The following is a 22204-nucleotide window of genomic DNA, read 5'->3' on the forward strand; positions in this document are numbered from 1 at the left end:
CAGTGAAAAGATCTGAGTGGCCAGATCCAGTTTCTAAACCTGCTAACAATCATACTTGAGTTTGTTAGGGTTCATCTTACTCCCCCATAGTTTCCCTTCACTAATTTTAGCTAGGTCTCTGTTAAAGGATTCATTGACTACAGGTCTGTACTTAGAAAATGGGTTTGATGCAAAGAAAGTAGCTTCATCTTCATAAGTAAGAAGCTTGTTTTAAAAGTCAAACGACATATCACACATATACTGTAATATGAATGGTTAAAGAGCATTACACTATGGAACACCAGAGATTACATTCATGTATTTACCAAAGTGTCTATCAGCAAAAACAGTTCTCTGTATTCCATTACTTAAAATGTTAATAATACAGTAATACTAAGAAATGGTTCACCAACTCTCTCTAGGTTTGAAAACAAGGGCTTCATGTTTAACATGGTCAAAAGCAGCACAAAAGTCAAAACCAGTTGTACAAACAATGACCAGAACCTAAAAATTTCACTACAACACTGGAAATTGACAAGAAAAGAGCATCACAATAATCCAGGCCTTGCAAAAGCCAACTGCAAACTAGGTAACAGATGGTACTTAAAACATAGTCATTAAAAAATTTTGCCAACAGATGTTCAAAAGTATTCAGATATGGTATATATAGAATTAGGACAATAATCATCAGGGATTTACCCAGTGGAACAACATTGCTAATTCTCCAACAAGTGCAGAAAGAACATTCTGGCTAACTTATGAAAAGTAAGACAATTTTGAACCTAAATAATCAGCAGTTTTCACAAAGAATAAAGGCAAAATACCATTTGTTTGCACAGCCAAAAGTATTGATGTTCAGGAAAAGATTATTTTCATCGGATCAAAGTTCTAAATTTCTTTGCTTTGCTAACTGTTAAACATAACAGCTAAGAGGCTTGTCATTTCCTTTGACCAAGTGACAGAGCCATCTGGTTTAAACCAAGGAACTGTAGAGCCTATGCTAACAAGTGCCAATTCAAGGGAAACCCACCATTTTTGTCCGACCTGTACAAGAATGGTTATCTTTTTCAGTTAAATTGTACTGTACTGTATTAATTTTCATGTGAAGCATAAATTTCTGAACCACATGGGCATAATCATTCCATGTTAAGACAGATCTATTCCTTTTCAAGATTCTAAAGCCCCCCAGTTTCTGCAAGTAGGCAATCATTCTTGGAACCAGGACTTGTCTCTTAACACCCTGGTTAAAGAAGTTAGAAGGAATTTGCATATTTATTATGTTAACAAAACTGTCATTTAAAGGAACATTGGGCTTGGCTTCTGTAAACAATTGAATCCAATTTAGAAGTGAAAATCATTCAAAATTCCACTCTAGTTTGCTTGAGATTTAAAGTACAGTAAACCCCATGTATTTGTGGGGGATACGTACTGCACCCCCCTGCAAATAGCTAAAATCCGAATACTTAAAACTCCTCTAAAAACACTTAAAACTGCCTATTTTGATATTTTAAACAAGAGAAAACCTATAAAAATGCTTATACCTGAGTATTTTAATAGTTTTATCACAAAAAGTGCATTTAGTCTTGAAAATGAGATGAAAATACAGTAATTAGTGAATATTTCTCAGTGAAAAATACAGCGAATGGGCGAATTTTACGCGAATAATGGGTAGATACAATCCACAGAGAAATCCGCAAATACATGAGTCCGCTAATCATGAGAACGCGAATACAGGGGGTTTACTTCATTTCACACGAGTAGGACACATCATGGACAGTTTGCTCAGTTTTAATCATTAAAAAATTAAACAATCAGGAGCCCCAATTGAAGGGTCAACATTGCTTATGATATCAGGGAAATCAGTGGATACAGTACCAAATCCAAGCAATTACCAGACCTTTCCACCTTACTGAATCTTAGCCATGGTGATGAGAAGATGGTCAGAAGGATTATCATTTTACTGGATGATGATAGAAGGAACACAAAGTTGGTTTTCATGTCAAAGCCTTTGACAACTTGGACCACATAGTCTATTATATGTAAGAACTTTTTTACTGTACCAGGTGACTTGCTGCATTTAATTTAATTAAACCTTTTCCTTGTAAAGATCCTTTACTGTTGCCTTTCTCAAGTGGTGTCCAGTGGGGTCAAGGTATTTTACCATCCTTTATGCATATTTTCCTTAAAAACCTTCTACCCTTCAATAACTTTTAATATTTTAATGCCCGCTTTTGAAATTATATGCCTTGCACACTGTTCCCTAAAATCTTTGCTAAGAATTTGTTCTTTGGTTCAAATTTTAGAAAAATGCTTGTTGCTCATTGCTACCATAAAATAGGAACTCCTTCTCATGTTAAAAAAAAAGTCACCTTAGATTATAATATCTGAGGATACCAGAGTCCATTATATAGTACTGTAACACTTATTTGAGCTCATTATAAGAATGTATTTCTCCTGTATCTGGTGAATTTAACCAGTAGATTTCATACACTGGACAGTATAGCAGATTGTTTTTATGTAAAGATTAGCAGTACAGTAGTAAGAGTTTCTGTCGTAAAGTTAATTTGGTACATGTCAGGGAATGTTCATTTTTCAAATTGCCCTATACATGGCTTCTTAGATGTCTTCTATAACTTCCTTTTCTTAGCTTCTCCATTTTTTTGGTGAGGATCTAGGTTTTCAAGGAAGTTGTGTTTCCTTATTTAGAGAAGGGTTACGTACAGTCCTCTGTAACTAAGTTAGATTAAAACATGCATGCTCTTTTCATGTCACAAGGTATAAGAGGACAATTATGTAAAGTAAAAGGGGAGATATTTTGTAAGGTTTATTGAGTATTTGTAGCTCTGTGATTGTAATTCACTCAGATAAATTTTACTGGCCTAATTTTGGCAAATAAAGCTTGAAATTTGTTCTTTTTGAAATTTCAGTTTGCTATGAAGGACTATTCACCACTTGGAGACATAACTGTTGTAATTCCAATAGCGGTTGTTACTTTCACTCCACTTCCACTCTTAGCCTGCCTCATCGTGAAGAAGATTAGAGCTCGATGTTGCAAGAAGAAAGAAGTTACTGGAATAGATGGACCCATGCAAGAGGAAGGGTCTATCTCCAACATCCATAAAATGACTCCAGCAAACTCTCAGACACCTCTGCATAAGGACCTCAAATGATTTTAACATAATTTACCATTCTTACCCTATGTCAATGGGAAATCTGGTAATTTTGTAAAATGCATTACAAATAACTGCATTTATGGTAATCCGTCCATATCAAGATATTTTTAAATTTCCCTTGTGGGATTATGGAAGCAGAGAGATCCAAAGCGTTGTTGGTTCTCGCCATTTAAGGTAGTTTCACATGGGGGAACATATTCATTCCGTTTTACAGAAGAATGATATTGGGTTTTTTCCCCAGCCTATCCTCTCCACATTATTCCTTAGTTTTAATAAGGACTCTTGTCAGTTGTACAATGTACAGTAATATAAGGAAGAAAACATTTTGCCTAGGGAGAGGTCTTTGAGTTTCTTATGGAAATTAAGTTCTTAAAGTACACCGAATATTTATTTGGATATATAAATATATCGTCACTATGCTTATACTTGTATGTATTATATGCATCAGTCAAACAAGTATTATATGTAAGGTTTTTGCTGTGTACAGTATAGCTATTAGTTATACTAATTTTCAGTAACTAGGAACTAAACGATTTTATCCTGTCTCTTCAGTATAAGTGGCCCACAATTAGTTACTCAAACTATTTTTTCTTGTTAAATGAAGTTTTGAAAATATGCTCCACCATGTGGACTGAAATGACTTTCACCTAGTGAACAGGAATGTCCTGCTGTCCTTCTCAGTTAGTGGAGCATGCAATGGTTTGTTTATACAGGAATGATCTTCCTTCTTAGGAGTGTTGAAGTTTGTTTAAAAGTAAACAATATTGTTGGCTTGGCTCATTATGCTTTCTAAATGGAAAGAATTTGAGAAATTGATGAGGAAACTTTGCAAAGAAAGAACAAAGAAGAAATGTAGATAAAGCTATTTATATTAGACTGAAACATATTTTGTAAAGTGTATTAACTTGTGATGTAAAAACAATAATTTTAAATAGATATATCTTTGTTATATGCCATAGGCAGATTTAGTGAGGTCCAAGACCTCCTCCCCCTCATTCAGAATTGTCACTTCGTTATGGATTGTTAATCCAGTCATTTTCTGTGGGACGCAGAATCTGCCTTTGAGGGAACATCATGATAGCTGGAGAGCAGATCCTACCTCAAACTATGGAAACTTCCCAGCAGTATTAAAAACAGGGCCAAAACTGATTTCCAGTAAGACGTACGCATACACATATTGCTGACAAGGTTACAGATCAGTTTATATCTCGTACAGAATTTGTTTAAATGATAACAAAAGATTAAAAAGGATACCATAAACATCAAATAACAGATTTTTACTTCCACTTTTGCCTGGTAAAACTCCCCTGAGTGCCAATAAACATGGGAGAAATTGTACTGGAAATCATTCGTAAAATACAGTAAGGATTTTTTTCAGTATATTTGTGTTATCATGCCTGGTATAAAGTCAACCCATCATGATTAAGGGTGCATTTGTATGTCAGTGTCATACTATTGTGACATCAGTGGACAAAATATTTTTGAAATTGCTGTGTTTGGTGGTAGACAGGCATGTTATGGTTGCATTGCCTTTACTGACGAAACCAAAATATTGGAAACTTTTTAACTGTTCGTTTATTTCATTTAGCTTCCCTTGACTGCTATCAGCCATCTATCACTAAAGGGCTTCGATTATTCAGCCTCTCAGTTTCACAAGTTGGATGCTGTCTGGGTCACACCTGGAAAGGACATCAACATAGTTCTAGTCATTACAAAGCTTGGTATGGTAAATGCATACAAAATTATTCAAAAAAATTGATTTATGAATTAACTGCTTACAAAATCTGTAAGCCTCGTTCACACTTGCCTTTTCCACTGACAGTTTTGTCATTCAACTATGCCTACTGTAGGCTACATTTATTAGCCTAAATGCAAGTAGGCCTATAGTACATGTAAAACTGATTGTAAAGAGTGAAATACTTAGGTTTTGTGGTAAATTTATAAACTGCCATACTTTATTAAACTTCTCTAATTACATCACAGCAATAATGCAAGTGCTTTTAAAGTTTCAAAACAAATGGGATGCAGAAACTAATTTTCACAAACTCTGTATGTACTTCATTGCTGTTTTGAAATTTTTCATTTCAGTTTCTGTGGTCATTGAACTTCAAATTTTAAGCATTATGAGATTATCTATTCTGCTGTTTATACTTAAGTTAAACTTGCCTGTATATGTAGGATCCCAGCAATGAAGACTACTACTGTACAGTATTCTCATCTGAAATGGTTTCTCATCACAAAAGGTGCCTTTCCTCCCTACTTCCTTTTTCATTTAATAGTAATGCAAATCAAATCCCAACCTATTTTGACAGTGTTCCTCTGTTAGCAGTTTTTTTTATACTGGAATATATTTATAATATTGCCCTTGTGTGATCTGTTACAGATTCTACATTGCAACAGCATTTGAGGGATTTCTGCCAGTAGCCTTAATGATATATTGATCTTGAACAGTAGCACATCTAAGCCATCCACTTCCATGGAAATCATTTGTTTTCTCTTACGTTTTCCCATATTGTCCACCAACAAGCAATTATCTCACTGACTCCACGCTGTTGTGCAATCTTACTTCCAGAAAGATAGGTATTATATCTATGACTGACTAGTTGGATTTTCTGGCCAGACATGATGTCATAAGCAGAATACTATATTTCACCTGAATTTTTAGCTGATTTTGTTTGGAGCTTCCATTTGAAAAATATTAAGGGGTTATGAGTTAGGAGGATTTACCTTCATTGGCCATTCTTTTCAGAATGGGTTAGAAGGTACAGGTATAGTAATTTTGAGAAACATTAGGGAGAGGAGAATTGGAAGAGATTCATGACATTTCACTCAGAGCACTTTACTTTGCTAAGTTGATGTTGATCTATTTACCAGTGTTTGAGGTCTCAAGGCTAGATGCAATGACTTGGACTTGAATCTTTGCCTTGCATTCTGTCCTCTGGAGTCAGCTTAAGACCACACCAGGCCAGGTTATCCCCCTCAAATGACTGAGTCTTTGATATTCCTTAAATGCAAGGAACATACAAGTACAGGTATTTAAATATCAACAATAGTATTAACTTTGATACTCCAGTCTGGCTTTACATGCATTAAAACTGAATTTTTTTTTTTTTTTAATGTAGAAAGCCCATAGTAACATTGGTACTGGAATTGAGCTTAGAAGAAATTTCTATCATTAAAGAACTCCAGTCTGAATTTTATTGTTTATCTCCTTTATAGTAATAATAGGGTTAAACTGTGTATATAGTCATATATTCTAATGGAGGGACTATCTAAATTGAATGATTTATATCAGACTGATTATTTGCAGTTACTGTATTGGAACATATTTAATATGAAAGATGTCTTTGCCTAAAAAGGTAATTGTTTCCAGTATAATTTAGTATTAACTTTAGTGGTACAGATTGGATTTTTTTTATAATGCACATTGTTAATAAAGGTGTTTGTCTGTTGATCTGAATGGCCATGGAGACATAATATTACCCATAATCTTCCTGATTGCAACTCGTCTAGATTATCATTTAAGAACTTTGTACAAATTTTATTTAAGTGCAAGTTCATGTGTCCAAATTGTGTATGGATTTTAAGTATAACTAAATATGTATGAATAAGAACTGAATGCACCTGGCAGGACAGCAGTGAAAGAGTTTCAGTTGTCGGTCTGGTCTGCTTCATTTTGAGGAGGTTGATTTTGCAAGATATAAATTTGTTGCTAGTGTCCATTACATGCCGTACAGGTCTGCATATTATTCATTTTTATGTAATGAAATGTACATTTTGTCTTTGGTACATCTGAAATGTGTAACAGTGCCAGGAATAGCTTTGTGTTTTTTATATTAACTTACAATGTCCATTATTTTTCAGTCTACAAAAAACATCTGTTAGGAAGAAATAGACTATTATAAATTACTTGGACATAAATTTTTAATATACAGTAGGATATGAAAAGTCAGTCCTGTTTTTTCACTTGGCTTTGTGTCTTATGCATAAGCTGCTGAAGTGAAATAAGAATTAAACTGGTGAAAAACATTACATTGGCTTTATACAAGTCACAGTAATGGGTTATCTATCCAGTAATTTTCAAGTACAGTACTTTCACATAGTTTAATGCATATTGCATTACATTATGAGTGACATTTTGGTTATTAGGGTTAAAACTGCTGCAGAATGTGCAAATCTGATTTGTTTCTTGATTATTTAAGCGTTAAAAATTAATATCTGTAGCCTCAGTTACAATATCAGTTTGATTAATTGGGCTAAATTTATTCCTATTAATGACATTTTGATTGATTGTAGTAGAAATGTAAAACTTGGACTTTGAAAATAGTGTTGACAAATTCAGACACTGACTTTAATTCTGACATGAATGGTTTGGACTTCTAAGACTGCATTGGTCTCAGATTGTGTTGACTCTTAACTGGTATTAGATGGTGTGGGCTTGCACTTGGCCTCAGAAGTTGTAGAATGTACTACAACAGTGATTTTTACCCAAACATCTATGTCTTACTTTCCTGTGGTGCTACATTGCTCACATCCAGTTGTGAAGGATGCGTGAGAAAAGACTTGCTAGTTTTATTTTAATGACTGTCCTCCATGCTTACATAAAAAAACAATTAGTGGGAAAAAATAGTGGAACATTTCGGTCAAGCTCATATAAGTTGGATTTTTAGCAGCACTGTATAAAATAACTTTATGACCGAAATTATGATGATGACAGTAGTTAATGTTATTTTTGTTTTAGTCATTGTTAAAAATTAGTAAGAGCTAAAATTACCCACTGATTTTATTAATTACCAGGTTGCAACCTCTCATCTGGTTCGGTTCTAATGGAAATATTTGAAAATGTTTAAGAAATATGAAAGAAACTTGAATAATGTATTTGCAGAGAGAAATAAACTTTCAAAGTGATGTGGTCATGAAACCTGACAAAGTGATGTACAGTACTTCACTTTCCCTTATCACTGCAAAAAGAATACTTTGAAATTATTTAAAAAGTATTTTATATGGAACACAGTTCTTTAAGTATAGTAATGGAAAGATTATCTTTGGAATGAAATTGTGCAGTTCTCATCAAACAAAAGTCTACTGTAAACCAAAGTGAATAAATTTATGTTAATCAGAAAGAGACAAGAGAAAACGAATATTACATTTATTAAATACAATATTCATTAATTAAGTAAAACTGATGTGAAAATGCTAAAGCACATAAGTAAATTTTGGAAACTTGTGCACCTAGACTTAGAGCCAGGTAATATTTCCCTCCCTCATCTATCAAAATGCCTGGTTTTAATACTAGAAATAGCTGCAATTTGTGGCAGCAAAAGTATACATATTTCTGTTACTAATGTCTTCCCCAGCAATTTTTGCAATGTTTTCTTAAACATTGCTGTTGCTGTTTGTTTTGATAAGCCTTTTGAGATAAGTTTTCTTTGTTGTTACCAGGAACATGTACTGTATTTACACTTTTTCTGACAGTGAGGACATGAATACTGCATTATCACTACAGCTATTTATAGTTTCATATTGACTTCTCAACAATTATCCCAGCCTAAAATCTTGGATCTTCCCTTGTATCCTGCTTGGTGTCGTAGTAATCATAAATTATACACAATACACATTTTTATTGGATAAAGACTATTTCATTCAAAGAGCAGTGATGAATTAAAGTAATTTACCCTCAACTAACGAAAAAATATTTTCAAACTTGAGTAGCACTTGAACTGCTTCCCAGATAATTGTCTCACTGAAAATCTGTCATATATATAAGAAAAATTGTACTATAATTAAAACTATGTCAAACTCTGCTACCTTTTACCATATGTATTACATTCAATTTTTATCAAGAAGCTTAACCTCTTCTTAATTCACATTGTCCTTAAATAACACTGCATAATATATAACTATATGAATATTATTTCCACTTTTAATTTTTTCTCTGGCCATCGTATTTAAGATCACCCCTGAATGAAGTACCAAAGATATCCTACTCTCTCCCACCATTCACCTTTATATACCGAAGGTCCAGAGCTGGATATCTTTGACATGGAGTCCTGATTGATGAAATTCATTACTCATTAAATGTTTGACTTATAATGTCCATTCAGTTTGCAATAATGACTGTCTTAATTTTTTAATAAACAACATTTGTGCCTTGAGGGGTTCCAAGTCATTGTTTGAAGGATATTGAGAGTTAGTTAAAATATCTTGAGAGATATTAGGTCATGTAGGACATGCACATGCACTAATGCTAATAGGATTAACAGGGACTTTGTACTGTATTGACTTTACTGTTTAGAAAGAAGGAAACTAATTAGCTACTTTTTGAGACTGTGTATATACTGTAATATAGTGTGATAATCATTACACATTGCAGAGGGTCAATGTAAAGGAAGTTACTGTAATCATACAGTTTGTCCCATAGTAAGTGACACCAGTGATGGTAACCTTGTGAGAAGCAAAATCCTAAAACAATACAGGCAAAACCCAAATATCCTCATGGATTCAAGTGGGAATTTATACAATGCTTATACTATACATATATTACATAATAGTAAATTCAAAAGTATAACTAAACATTCTGTGGTGGATATATTGCAGCATTTAAGCTTATATTTAAAGGAGAGAGAGAGAGAGAATACTATTTTGTAGGGCTCAAAAATGCTGTTTTGTAGGACTCAAAACATACTGTTTTGTAGGACTAAAACAGCTGTTTTGTAGGACAAGAAATACTGTTTTGGAGGGCTCAGAAAATACTGTTTTGTAGGACTCAAGCTTTATAACCAAAATGACATTCAGTGTAAGCACAACTTTCATTATTAAATAGACTGATTGATTATATGAGGATTTGTATTACAGTAATTAGAATGTGAATTGTTCAACGTTTGTAGGAACAATGTGATGAGTTTGTCTTCCATTAGTTTTTCTGAATTATTTAGGAAAACCCATTGCTTCTTGGAGATATTTGTTTTACAGGATTTTCCATAGCATAAAAGATAAAAGTTGTTTTGTATTGGAAATGAATGCTAAGATTTTCACCAGTTCTAATGTCAAAGTTTGAAAAAAGAATAATCTGTGCCTGATATTTTTTGTTAAGAAAGCATAACTACTATTTTTATAGAGGTCTTTTAAATTTAAAGTGGTATTGTGAAATGTTTAAAATAAATTCCTAAAAATTTCATCCCATTTTTCATTTTCCTAAGCAAATGGGAATTATATTGTAGTTATAAAAATGTGGTATTCTTTCTAGATAGCAACTCGTGGTATTCTTTCTAGTTAGCAACTCATACCTTAAGGTGACAATTTTACATTAGATTTACAAATACAAAAATAAGAATGCAAGGACACAAATAAAGTGAAGTAGAATATTTGAATCCAAATTGTAAAGGGTTAATGTAAATTCTTTTTCTTTCACAGAACACATTCAACCAAAGAAATTGCCATCTCAGTTATGTAGCATCTATGGTAAACTGTATTGTGAATATTATCGGTGCTGGATTTGACTGGAGACCCTCTTTACTGAAATTTTACCACATTAAGTAAGTATGATGTGTATAATGTACAGTAGAAGTAGAGTTAAAATTCTGTAGCATTGTAGACTTATAAAGGGAAAAGCATTCATACTTGATTATGTGACAGATTATGTAGAAGTTATTCTAGGTGTAGGAACACTAAACTTGGTCGAATCATTAGTTTGCTGTAAGAAAGCACAATTGTAAGCAACAAGGTTTTCACAATCAGTAAATCTTATGAAGATGATACTTAGCAATGTAAATACATCTACTAAGCAAACGAAAGATTTTTTATAGACAGTGCTTAGGTCACTTAAGAATTTGATTGTAACTAACTCTCTCTCCCCCCCACAATCCTTGACTCATTGCCAACATTGGTTGGCTTAGAGGACATCACTGAGGAGCAGTGCCCCTAAGTTTTGATGATGTTAGAAATCAAAGCTGTGGAAGCTTTGCACCTCAGTTGCTGACTTTTTTCTCTCTTAGTAACAATTTCATTTCCTTCTTTCAAAACAGGCTTCATGATGAAGACTAAAATAATTTGATTTACGGAAAATTCAGCCCTTGAAATTTTGATGGAGGATGGAATGGAATGACATGCATCTTCATTTGTTAAACTAGAGTACCTGATGTGTCCAAGCAAGGGAAATTGTCATTGGTACTGGGTCCAATCTCAATAGACTGACACTCTTAAGACACTTCTAGGGCAGCTGCCTTTTTCAGGGTAGCAATGTTACTCCTACCCTTGTAGGATCCAGTTGGACCAAGGAAATGAACTGTGAATTGATTTATTTTCCATGTTATAAAAGTGAATCTTCAACCTTTGACCTCTGGCACAGCCTTGAGGTTACAAAAACTAAAAGAAAAACTAAATTCAGGCATATTCCAACCTTTATCCATTATCATTCTGATTGGAAACAAGATTGGTCAAGGTTCATCATTTTAGAAAGTGACAACAAAATATCATCGCTAAGATTTGAAAACTCTGGTTGCACTATTTTACCTGCTTGTGTCTTTGGAGACTTTTAATGCATTCAGTTTATTTGCATTATTGTAATCTTTCTACCCAACCGCTCTCTTTTAGCTGTCATGATTTTTGAGAATGGGTGTTGCTGCTGGGATTTTAAAGTTCATATCCAGAGCTAATTGTGGGAGTTGTGGTGGGATTGTCTACCACAGGATAATATTTGGACCTGTGAGACAAAGTAGATAGGTATGTTTATATCTCAAGGGCAGAACTATCTTTTTGAAGTGGCCTCTGTATGTGGGCTGATTCTGGAGATAGGACTCTCGTCATTTTGTCTGGTTTTTCATCTTTATAACCAGATTTGGGATGACTGCATTGTGTTACTGCTCTCAGTACTATCAAGAGGGTTTGCTTGCACTTAAGCCTTTCTTATTATATGTGATGCCATCCCTTTGGGAGTGGACATTTGGGAGACAACAATTGCTGATGCCATCAGCTGAAGAAGAGTGAACCCATGAAAGCTAGCTAGTAGCATCCTTTCATAATTTTCAAGCAGATTTTTTTTTTTTTTTTGCCATAAATATCATGGTTACCCTTGTAAAAGAAGGCAGTACACTAAGACCCCTTGACAATGACATGGCACAGATGATGAGTCTGACCTAACAATGAGAGTGAACCTGATCAAAATCATAATAGTAAAGGTGATTCAAAATTCTGTATGGGCACAGGAGCTGTATCTAACAAGAGTAAAAGCTATTTGTAGTAACTGTTTGGATGATAAAGTTGAATGAAGTGACAAGTATCCACATTCTGGAAAAAAAAAAGTTGGTTCAGTCAAATCAGGAGACATTTCTTGCTTCTGAAAAAATTGTGTACTCATTCAAGCAACAGCAAATACCCAATCAAACATGCTCTGCAATTTAGTCAGTTGACAGTGAAATGGAATTAGAAGCTAAACCCCATCCGAACTTCAGCTATGGTAAGAGAGTGATATTTAATAGAGACATATGTCTTCACTGAAGAGAAGATACTAGGCTTTTAGCCCAGGGGAAGTATGGAAAATACAGAAGGTCCCTAGGACATCAGTGATCATTCTCACTTTTGAGGGCCAGGATGTACCTTTATACATAAATGTAGAAAATGAAAGAATAGAAGTCCATCCATGTAAACAAAAGTTGCTGCAATGTTACAATTGTTTTAGTTTGGACACCCATCTTGTGTATGCAAAAATGAAAAGATCTGCAAGACGTCTATAACATGGTTATGGAGACTGTACATTTGAGGCTAGGTGCATGAATTGTAATATGGACCGTAAAATAAGTGGTAGAAACTGCCAAGAATATAAATTACAAGTAGTAGCCATCTACAAATCCAAACATAGAGCACATAAGTGTTAGATTTTGAATAAGGCCATAGTGAAATCAAGAGAAAATCTCCGACAAAAAAACAAAATCCTCCTAATTCCGCTCTCGGACCTTCCAAGACAAATGGGTTGGACTTTGAAAGAAAGCAGCAATATGATGAAGTAAGTGTACTACCTTGCAAGATTTTGCCAGTCTCCACCGAGGCCAAGGCAGAGCTAATCTCCATTCAGTGTTCTCCCTGTCCTGGTAAAAATAAAAAAAATACTTCCTCGTGCAACATCTTTGCTTGATCTAGGGTAGACCAAATTTATCAGTAATAGTAAATATACCTGCTCCTGGTAACTCTCCACCTCCCAGCTAGAAGAGAGAGAGACTACCATCACTCTCCCAATAATAGACTTTCAGAATTAGGTGTTTCCAACAAATGCAGTATTCTTGCTTGCAGTGATACAGATGAACTAGTTAATGCTCAATTTGATAAGAAAATAACATCAAATAACTTAAAATCTCCCAAGGTCAGTGTTCTGGTCCATCCAGCTCCTCAGTATACTGATAAGAAAATAGACAATAGTAGAGGCAGTTGTGCCAAGCCCCACATCTCTAGATTACACAAGAATGAACTGGAAGTTTATTGGGAAGACCTTACCCAAAGACTCTTCCAAATAATAATTTTCAATTTTCACTTCCATTCTCCAATGGAATTGTCAAGGTCTGAGAGCAAGATATAGTTGAAACTATTAATTCATGAATTTTTGCCTTGTCTACAAGAGAGCATGTTAGACAGCAACACCCAATGTCCCAGGGAATATATAAGTTATTGGACTCCATTTCATTGTCATTTAGGACGTCACGGGGAAGTATTTCGTAAGTTTGCTGTGACATAACTGAAATTATTGTAATATTATGCACTCCCTCCAAGCCTTAGCAGTACATGTTGGTCTGGGAAGGAAATAAACAGTGCTCATTCTATTTACCTCTATGCACTGATGTGAAGTGTGCTCATTCTATCTACCTCCAAGTAATAATGTATCATATGATGACATGGTAGAGCTAGTTCATCAGCTCCCCCAAACATTCCTCGTGATTAAAGATATGTAGTCAACACCTGTTGTGGGGTGATGTTTTGGCACATATGAAAGGTAACCTCATAGCATCGCTTATTGAAAATAAGGGTACTAGACTACTCAATAGAGGCAAACCTAGCCATTTCCAGATTTGAACAGGCATTCTGTCAGGCATAGATATTTCAATGGCTGGTTTGGCCTTGATTGATTTTAACTGGCAGAGTGGATAACTGGCATACAGGTGATCAGGCACCTAAAATTAACAACCATGACCCACTAGTACAAAGATCATGAAGATGGATTCTTGTAAAAGCTGACTGACCAAAATTTCTGGAGTTTGAAGGGAATACAGGAGAGTTCCAGACGATGCTATCAGCCTTTTGAATGGAACTCTTCATACCGCAGACATAAATTCCATCCCCAAATCTACTGGTATATTCCAACATCAACCAGTTTCTTGGTGGCTGTCAGAACTGCACATATTACTACTTAGATTAATGGGAATATCATGTCATGGACACTGCATGGAAGAAAATATAATTTGATCCAAGAAGTGCGTGGCCAAGTTTTGTTAGGCAGCAAAAGCTGTCCTGGTCATTTTTTGTATCCTCCATCAATTGTAGAACTACACCATCTTCCGTTTGGAGGAAAATTAGGAAAATAGCTGGGAAATTTACACCAATGAAACTCCCCAAGACCCTGATGAGATTCCATATGCAATGCTGAAACATGTATCATCCAACACAAAAAAAATTTGTTTTAAATATTAATAGAATATGGCAAGACCACAGTTACCCAACTGTGGGGAAACTAAGTATAATCTTAGCATTTGTCAAGCCAGGCAAGGACATTTAGCAATGAGTAACCACCAAATTGCATTGAAATGTCTATAAAAACCATGGGAAAGATGGTCAATGCAATATTGGTATGGTATGCAGGAAAAAAAAGGACACTTTGTCACCAGTGCAGCTTTAGAAGGATGCATTCAGTAGTGGAGGTATTAACACATCTGAAGTCTGCCATTGTGAAGCATTGCATCAACTGTAAATGACACTGCATCATAGTATTTTTAGTTTTCTGTAAAAGAAAACTATGAGACGGCTCTGTCTGTCTGTCTGCACTTTTTCTGTACACCCTCAGATCTAAAAATCTACTGAGGCTAGAGGGCTGCAAATTGGTGTGTTGATCATCTGCCCTCCAATCATCAAACATAACAAATTGCAGCCCTCTAGCCTCAGTAGTTTTTATTTTATTTAAGATTAAAGTTAGCTATGATCGTGAGTCTGGCAATGCTATAGGACAGGCCACCATCGGACCGTGGCTGAAAGTTTCATGGGCCACAGTTCATACAGCATTATACCAAAAGGTAGATCCATTTTCAGTGATGATTATACACTGTGCAGAAAACTTGACTACGCCAAAGGAACTTGGTTGCCTTTTTACTTGTTTTTACCTTGAGAATGCAAATGAGACTGCCTGGAGACATGGAATTCTTAGAACTCTTTATGATTCTTGACTGAGAGGGCTAATTACCATTGTTTATTCAAGCTTTTCTGGCCTATTGCTTCTTTCAGATTAAGGTTGGGAGTACCTTGTCTAATATAAAATGTCAGGAAGAAGGATGTTTTCCAGTGCCGAGTGAAAACTTATTTGCTCTAGTTATTTCCAATGATGTTCTTTATACTCTTTTTGTAGACGACTTCTCCACATCTTAAGCTGGAGCAAGGGTAAAAGCAGTCGAGAGAATACTTCAACTTATAATTGAAAAAAAAAATCATCAGGTGAGCTGATATGGATGGTTTTAAATTTTCTATGAGCAAAAAAGTCATAGTGCATTTTTGTCATATTAGGGGAGCGAAACCAGATCCTGAAGTCTATTAAAGGTCATCAGATTTGTTGTATACAGGAGACTTGTTTTTTGGGATTAATAATTGGACAGAGATTGACATGGATTAATCATGTGAAGACTTTGAGAAGTAATTGTTTAGATCCTTTAAACATTTTATAAGTTTTGGCTCACTCTTCAATGGGCACAGATCATAAAATGCTGTTAAATTACACAACTCACTTCTTTTGTCTAAGTTCTTGTATGGTTGAGATATATTCATCAGCTATCCTTAGCCAGCTGAAGAGCCTAAAATTTATACACCGTGGTGGAATTGGATGGCTACAGGGGCTTTTAAGTCATTGCCAATACCCTTTCAACTGATAGTCATCCCTGGAAACGACTCACATTTGTGGTTTGTCTACAGTGTGGCCAATAGCACTTCCCCAAAGAAATGTTAAGTATGTGTGAACTGGTCTGTGAGTCAGTCATTCTTCTATGCTCAACAACAAGAGTAAATCTTATGCTCCTGGAGTCACAGTTGGCCAGATTCCTTGGGCTGTTTTTTCATCACAAAAAAACATTTATTTTTTGAATCACAGTGGCTATCTTTACTTAATCATCAAGTCCACAAGTCTTCAACTTGATATGGTCTACAGTAAATAATCCTGATAATTTTTTAAGAACTAATTCTTGCAGAACTAAGACTTTAATTTGTATTCATAAAGAGATAACATTTTAAAAATCTTCAATATCTTACAATATTTCGTAAGGCATCAGGGAAGAATACTGAATTCATTTATCTAAATTTCAAGTTCACCTGCACAACATACAAATGATAAACAATAATTATCCGAATCATTTATTACCAAAAAATAGTCAACTCTGAATGGAAACGTAATTTCTACAAGCAAATTTCTTTTGGTTAAATCACACCGAAGTACTGGAACCTGCTGTAATAAAAATGCAAAATATAGCTAGTCTTCTCCACTTCTTGATTTCATTTACAAAGTAATCAAGTAAACTTTGCTTATTTTAACAAAAACAGTATAACTATATAAAAATTACATTACAATATTATTAATTTTCTATTAACAATATAGGTGACATGAGAATATTACAAAACATTGATCCAGTAATTATTGACATTTTTAATGTGCTGCATCTGCAGTTACAAGTTCAAACCACTGTCTCAGAGCAGTACATAAAGCATCTGGTAAAGTATTAATGTCTCTAACAACAAGGAAAAAAGGGAAGGGGAATGAATCTACTAAATTGGTCATTTTTCCATCATTATACACTAAGATATCATAAAAAGAATACTTGTTATCCTTTGCATCTAAGACAAGGAATACTATAAATATTCTGTTGGCTCTTGCAGCCCTCACAGCAGCCTTAACAGCTTTAGATCGTGTATGAGTTTGTCCATCACTAAGAATCAATAACAGCTGGGCTGTATCTGGGTTTCCATGACTGCTACTATGCCGAGAACAAGTTAGGAGAGCAACACTATCCTCTAGTAAACGAGCAAAGTCTGTTACTTTTTGGTCAAACTTTAAGTTTGAGAGCACCTGGCTACCAGCAGCTTCACTAAACGGCTGGTCAAGTGGATGCAAAATTCGAGTTGATGCTCCAAAACTAATAACACCTACTTCTCCAGCTTCAAGCAAAGTCAATGCTCTTGTTACCAGTGCAATACTCTCTATGGCAAGACTTCCAGCATTAACATCAACCATGGACTCTGAATCATCCACAGCAACCAATATTTGATAAGTTCGCTTAGAGGGCTGAGTACGTCTTAACCATATCTTGTCTTTGCGAAACTCTGATGCAATGTAAGGTATAACTTTACGCATGTTAAGTCTTTTACCAGTCCTATAATCTCCCTTTAATCTAGAAGACTGTGTTGGTTCTAATATTAGACGCAACTGTTCACACAACTGTAGTGCCATGGGTGCCACACGAGCTTCTTGCTGAGACCAGCTTGAACTATATTCTTCTGCATTTTGACTCTTTGCAACTTCTATTTGGCGACGGGTTCCTTCAACATTTTCATCAAAGTCTGCATTCTCTACATCCTCTTCATTTTCTGAAGTTTAAAAATGAAAATTTTAAGTACAATTAAAAGCAAAAGCACATGAGGAAATACCTACACTGAAAAAGTACGAAGTAGTTCTAAGCAGCATACAAAAGAATTGCCGATTCACTCATTATAAGAACTGATTCTAAAACATTGAAAACGTAGAAAATTTGTAAATAATTTTCTTAATACATACTGCTTGATATGGTTTTAAAAGATCCATTAAAAAGAATGTTGTGAGGTTCCTGTCGACAATAAAGAGTAAAAAAATATACAAGCAATTAAATTTTTGTTTTTATTACCAAATCCTTACCATAAATTAAGACCTAGGTTTTCACATGAAGTCTTGCAAAATGTGAGGCAGCTGAAGGACACACATGGGAACTCATTTTTCATGGTTTGTATTTTTCAATACAAAGCTGTTGCCCTCAACATGTGGTGGCTCAAGATAAAAAAAACAAAACCGTCACTTCCACAACTACTGAATAGTGCATAGAGTCCCACATGAAGTAAAGCAAGAAAGGCTCAAGGATATGTGCAAACTGGAGTCTCTATGAAAGCCAAGGAATAGCTGAGCAGCTTGTCAAACCCCTGACAAACTTTTTGCCATTCACCTCTTATTTTGAAGGCATTTTCATGTTTCCTGAATACTAAGCCCACTCCTTTCCAATATATTTTATAATTCATCCATACAGTGCTTCTAGGTCTTCCTTTCCTCCTTTCTCCTAATACTTCTAAATTATATAACTCACCAACCTATCATTCTCCAATTTTTCTACATGAACTAATCATATCAAAACACTCTTGACACATCTTTTCACATGCAATAACTTTTTTACCACTTGTTTTCTATCTCTCCATATTTCCCAACCCTGCAATTTTTCTTATACCCCATACACTATTCTTACGGGCAGGGCTGAACCCTTGCTCATAAGATGGCTGCCTCCATGCAAACGTAGTGCAAATGGCTGCCCATTTATTATAATCTTCTCATTGTATCACCCCGTATCCTTTCCTTCTGCTGCTGAAATGCTTGTTGTTCTATGTAGCCAAAAGAGGGAGAGCTGTTGCAAGAACTGGAAGGAACCTACCTGGGACAGTAGCCATATTGGGCCCTAAGGCAGTCTGGCCTCGCAGCTCAGTCGTGAGCGCCCAAATTCATTTTAACTCCTGTTTTGGCTATTGTCAAGAGTGGATACCCAATTCCCACTCATACATTTTCACAGGACCACCACCTCAGCTCCAGCCACGTGTCTCAGTTCAAGATAACCCTACTGGATCACTCCTTTGGACTCCTACGGTAAGCCTAAGATGAACTCGAGTATTGTGGAGGCCTATTTTTCCTCCTACTGAAGTATTTCTTGACTTATTAACGAAAACCCTCCAAGTAAATCCCATGATTCACCACATCTACTTCTTTCCATTCATCTCTGTAACTGACCCTCTTCCAAGCCACTGCCATCATTGTTTGCATGCTTAGTTAACTTACAGATTAGGAAAAGTGATACCAAAGTATCTTTTGAGTGGCTGTGCCATCCACCTGCCCGCTCAAGTGGTTAGAGCAATCTTTAAGCATTCAGGCATGATTTACATTGTGTTAGGATAGCTCAATGATATAAAGTTAGGGCCTTAATTCATGCTATTGCCTATAGTTAATTTGACACCCCTCTTTCAGAGGGATGCCTTTATCGTGTGTGATGTAGGACAAATCTCAGCTCGCATTTCATCCGTCGCCAGAACCCTCCACATGTGACGGAACAAAAGAATTTCACCTTTTAAAGCACCATTAGTGCAACTGCAAAGTTTTCCTCCTGTTCCACCTTTCACACCTTTTTACTCTGTTTCCCTTCTGGCAATGAATGACCTCATAAATCCCAGCATTTGGCCATTGGCCTAAATTTCATATTCTAATCTATTCTATTCTATGAAACTGATGAATAAACGTGAATAGTTTATTTGAATTAGAAGATGGGACTTTACATAAATTGAGTGCATTACCAAATGCTTTATTTATTTATATAAAATATTACTGAATTTTTAAAAATTAAAATCTGGGCAAAAACAAATCCAAAATTATTGCTTGCTTTATCCAATGGCATAACATACTGATTCTGAATTTGCAACTGATGTTTTAAAAATTAACTAAATTAACAGTGCTAGGGAATGTGTTTGCAAGGGTACTATTCCTATTTCAAGGAGGCTTGGGTAAATTTGGCCTTTCGTTTAGCAAACTGTCAAATATGTATACAGTCATACCCTAACTTACACGAGGTTAGGTTCCGGAGCCCCTCGTGCAAGGTGAATTTTCGTGTAAGTTTGGCATGGTCTTTAAAAATGCTAATAATGTTTATTTCTAGAGTTTAAGTTCTAAATATTATCCTAATCATACTCCCAAAGTATTAAACTAACTTTTAAATGAACTAAAGTTAGTGTAATTTTATTTAAAATTTTACTTATTACCCTTAAAAAAGAAATAAATGGTTGAAAAATTGAGTACTGCACAGTTTCATAATAGCGCATTTACAGTAGATGTGTGCGTGTATTAATGTTACCCCTAATTTATGGGATGCCATTTCTTTTCACTTAGGTAAGCTGTTTTCTTTTTTACATTAAAATTCATGCATCACAGTCATAACAAGGTACAACTCAACAAAATAACAAAAACATGGCACATAATGTTCAGAGGGTAGGTACATTACTGGTAAAATTCAATCAATTTAAAATTATATACTGCACAGGTAATGATGTACAGAGAAATAATAAAAATAGTTGCTTAAAAAGTAGATGTTTGAGAGAGCTAAGAGATGAGAGAGAGAGAGAGAGAGAGAGAGAGAGAGAGAGAGAGAGAGAGATGCTGTAATGCAGTAACTGTACTGCTTTTGTATCGTATTTATGCAAAAATATATAAATACAAATTTTCCATTCTGATTTTACACCTAAAAACACAAAAACTTATAAAATAGTACTTGAAAATTAAACACACTTCCTACAAGTAACTAAGGGTATCACATCTTGTAAAAGTACACCAACTGAACGTGCTGTAATTACATGCACATATATAGATTGCACCAGCACTTTTTTCCAAGGTTAGCAAAGTAATTTTCAAAGAATGACACTTATATAACTCTTAGTTACATCTCTGATATTACATTAATGAATTCATTTTATCAAATGAGCGCAACTGAACAACCTCATCTCAAGGTCATGTAAAGTCCTTGTGACAGACTTTGCGAATGGACATAATACTTGTATGATATTTATGTACAAAAATATAAATATACATTTTCCATATCGATTTTACAATTAAAAGCATGAAAACTTATAAATGTACTTCAAACATTAAACAAGCATTTTCTGCAGGGGTATCATCTTTGAAAAGTACTGTATCACATCTTGTAAAAGTACACTAACTGAATGTGCTGAAATTACCTTTGCATCATATTTATGCATGTACAAAAATAAAATAATACATTTTTCATACAGATTTTATACATAAAAGCATGAAATGCACTTTTCATACAGCTTTTACACATGAAAGCATGCAATGCACTCTTCATACAGATTTTACACATAAAAGCGTGAAATGCATTTTTCATACAGATTTTACACAAAAGCATGAAAAGCATTTTTCATACAGATTTTACACAAAAGCATGAAATGTATTTTTCAAACAGATTTTACACATAAAAGCATGAAAACTTGTAAATTACTTCAAAGATTGAACATAACCACTTTTGCAGCTTTTCTCGAGAATTTCGTGTCTGTGAAAAAATTACGTATGCCAATTAGCTAGGTTCCAGTGAAAAGTTCGTGTGTGTGTGAATTCGCGTAACTCGAATCATGTAAGATCGAAGTATTACTGTATTATATATAAAAGATAGTCTATTCGTATATTTATCGACACTCAATGACACTCATGACTATTTTGTCTACACTTTATTTTGAACTTGGTCTAAATTTAGAGCCAAATATAAATAAAAATATTTACTAGACCATTACCTTGTAAGGTGCCAACTTCTGCCTTGGCACTTGGTTATATTCATCCTTAAACATGCAGTTATAAAATTCACAACGAACTTTATCCCCATTTCCAATATATAAATCCTTGACAAATTTGGAGTACTACTGTACTGTAATTAAAAACTAAAGTGTTTGGAATACTTAAGAGGATAATCCATTTCATGTTTTCCCCAGGGAAACCAACAATCAAATCTTGATTATGAATTAAATTTACTAATATGATT

General features: G+C 34.7%; 2 protein-coding genes across 6 annotated transcripts in view; one reads left to right on the forward strand and one right to left on the reverse strand.

Moving 5' to 3' along the window:
• Positions 1 to 22204, forward strand: part of LOC136835339 (ileal sodium/bile acid cotransporter-like) — a 105441-nt gene that overhangs the window by 72832 nt on the left and 10405 nt on the right. For 2 of the 5 annotated variants that reach the window (XM_067098706.1, XM_067098707.1), the window contains exon 8: positions 10566 to 10687. In XM_067098706.1, the coding sequence (XP_066954807.1) occupies positions 10566 to 10687 (122 nt within the window). Of the gene's footprint in view, positions 1 to 2906; positions 10330 to 10565; positions 10941 to 22204 lie in introns of those variants that run through there. The other 3 variants (XM_067098708.1, XM_067098710.1, XM_067098709.1) reach the window with 3 other exon arrangements.
• LOC136835338 (midasin-like) overlaps positions 16729 to 22204 on the reverse strand; it is a 130574-nt gene continuing 125098 nt past the window's right edge. Inside the window, 1 exon segment of the mRNA XM_067098705.1 lies at positions 16729 to 17969. Within this exon segment, the coding sequence (XP_066954806.1) occupies positions 17032 to 17969 (938 nt within the window). The 3' untranslated portion in view covers positions 16729 to 17031.

The sequence above is a fragment of the Macrobrachium rosenbergii genome, chromosome 55 (genome assembly GCF_040412425.1).
Source record: "Macrobrachium rosenbergii isolate ZJJX-2024 chromosome 55, ASM4041242v1, whole genome shotgun sequence".
NCBI classification, from domain to species: Eukaryota; Metazoa; Arthropoda; class Malacostraca; order Decapoda; family Palaemonidae; genus Macrobrachium; species Macrobrachium rosenbergii.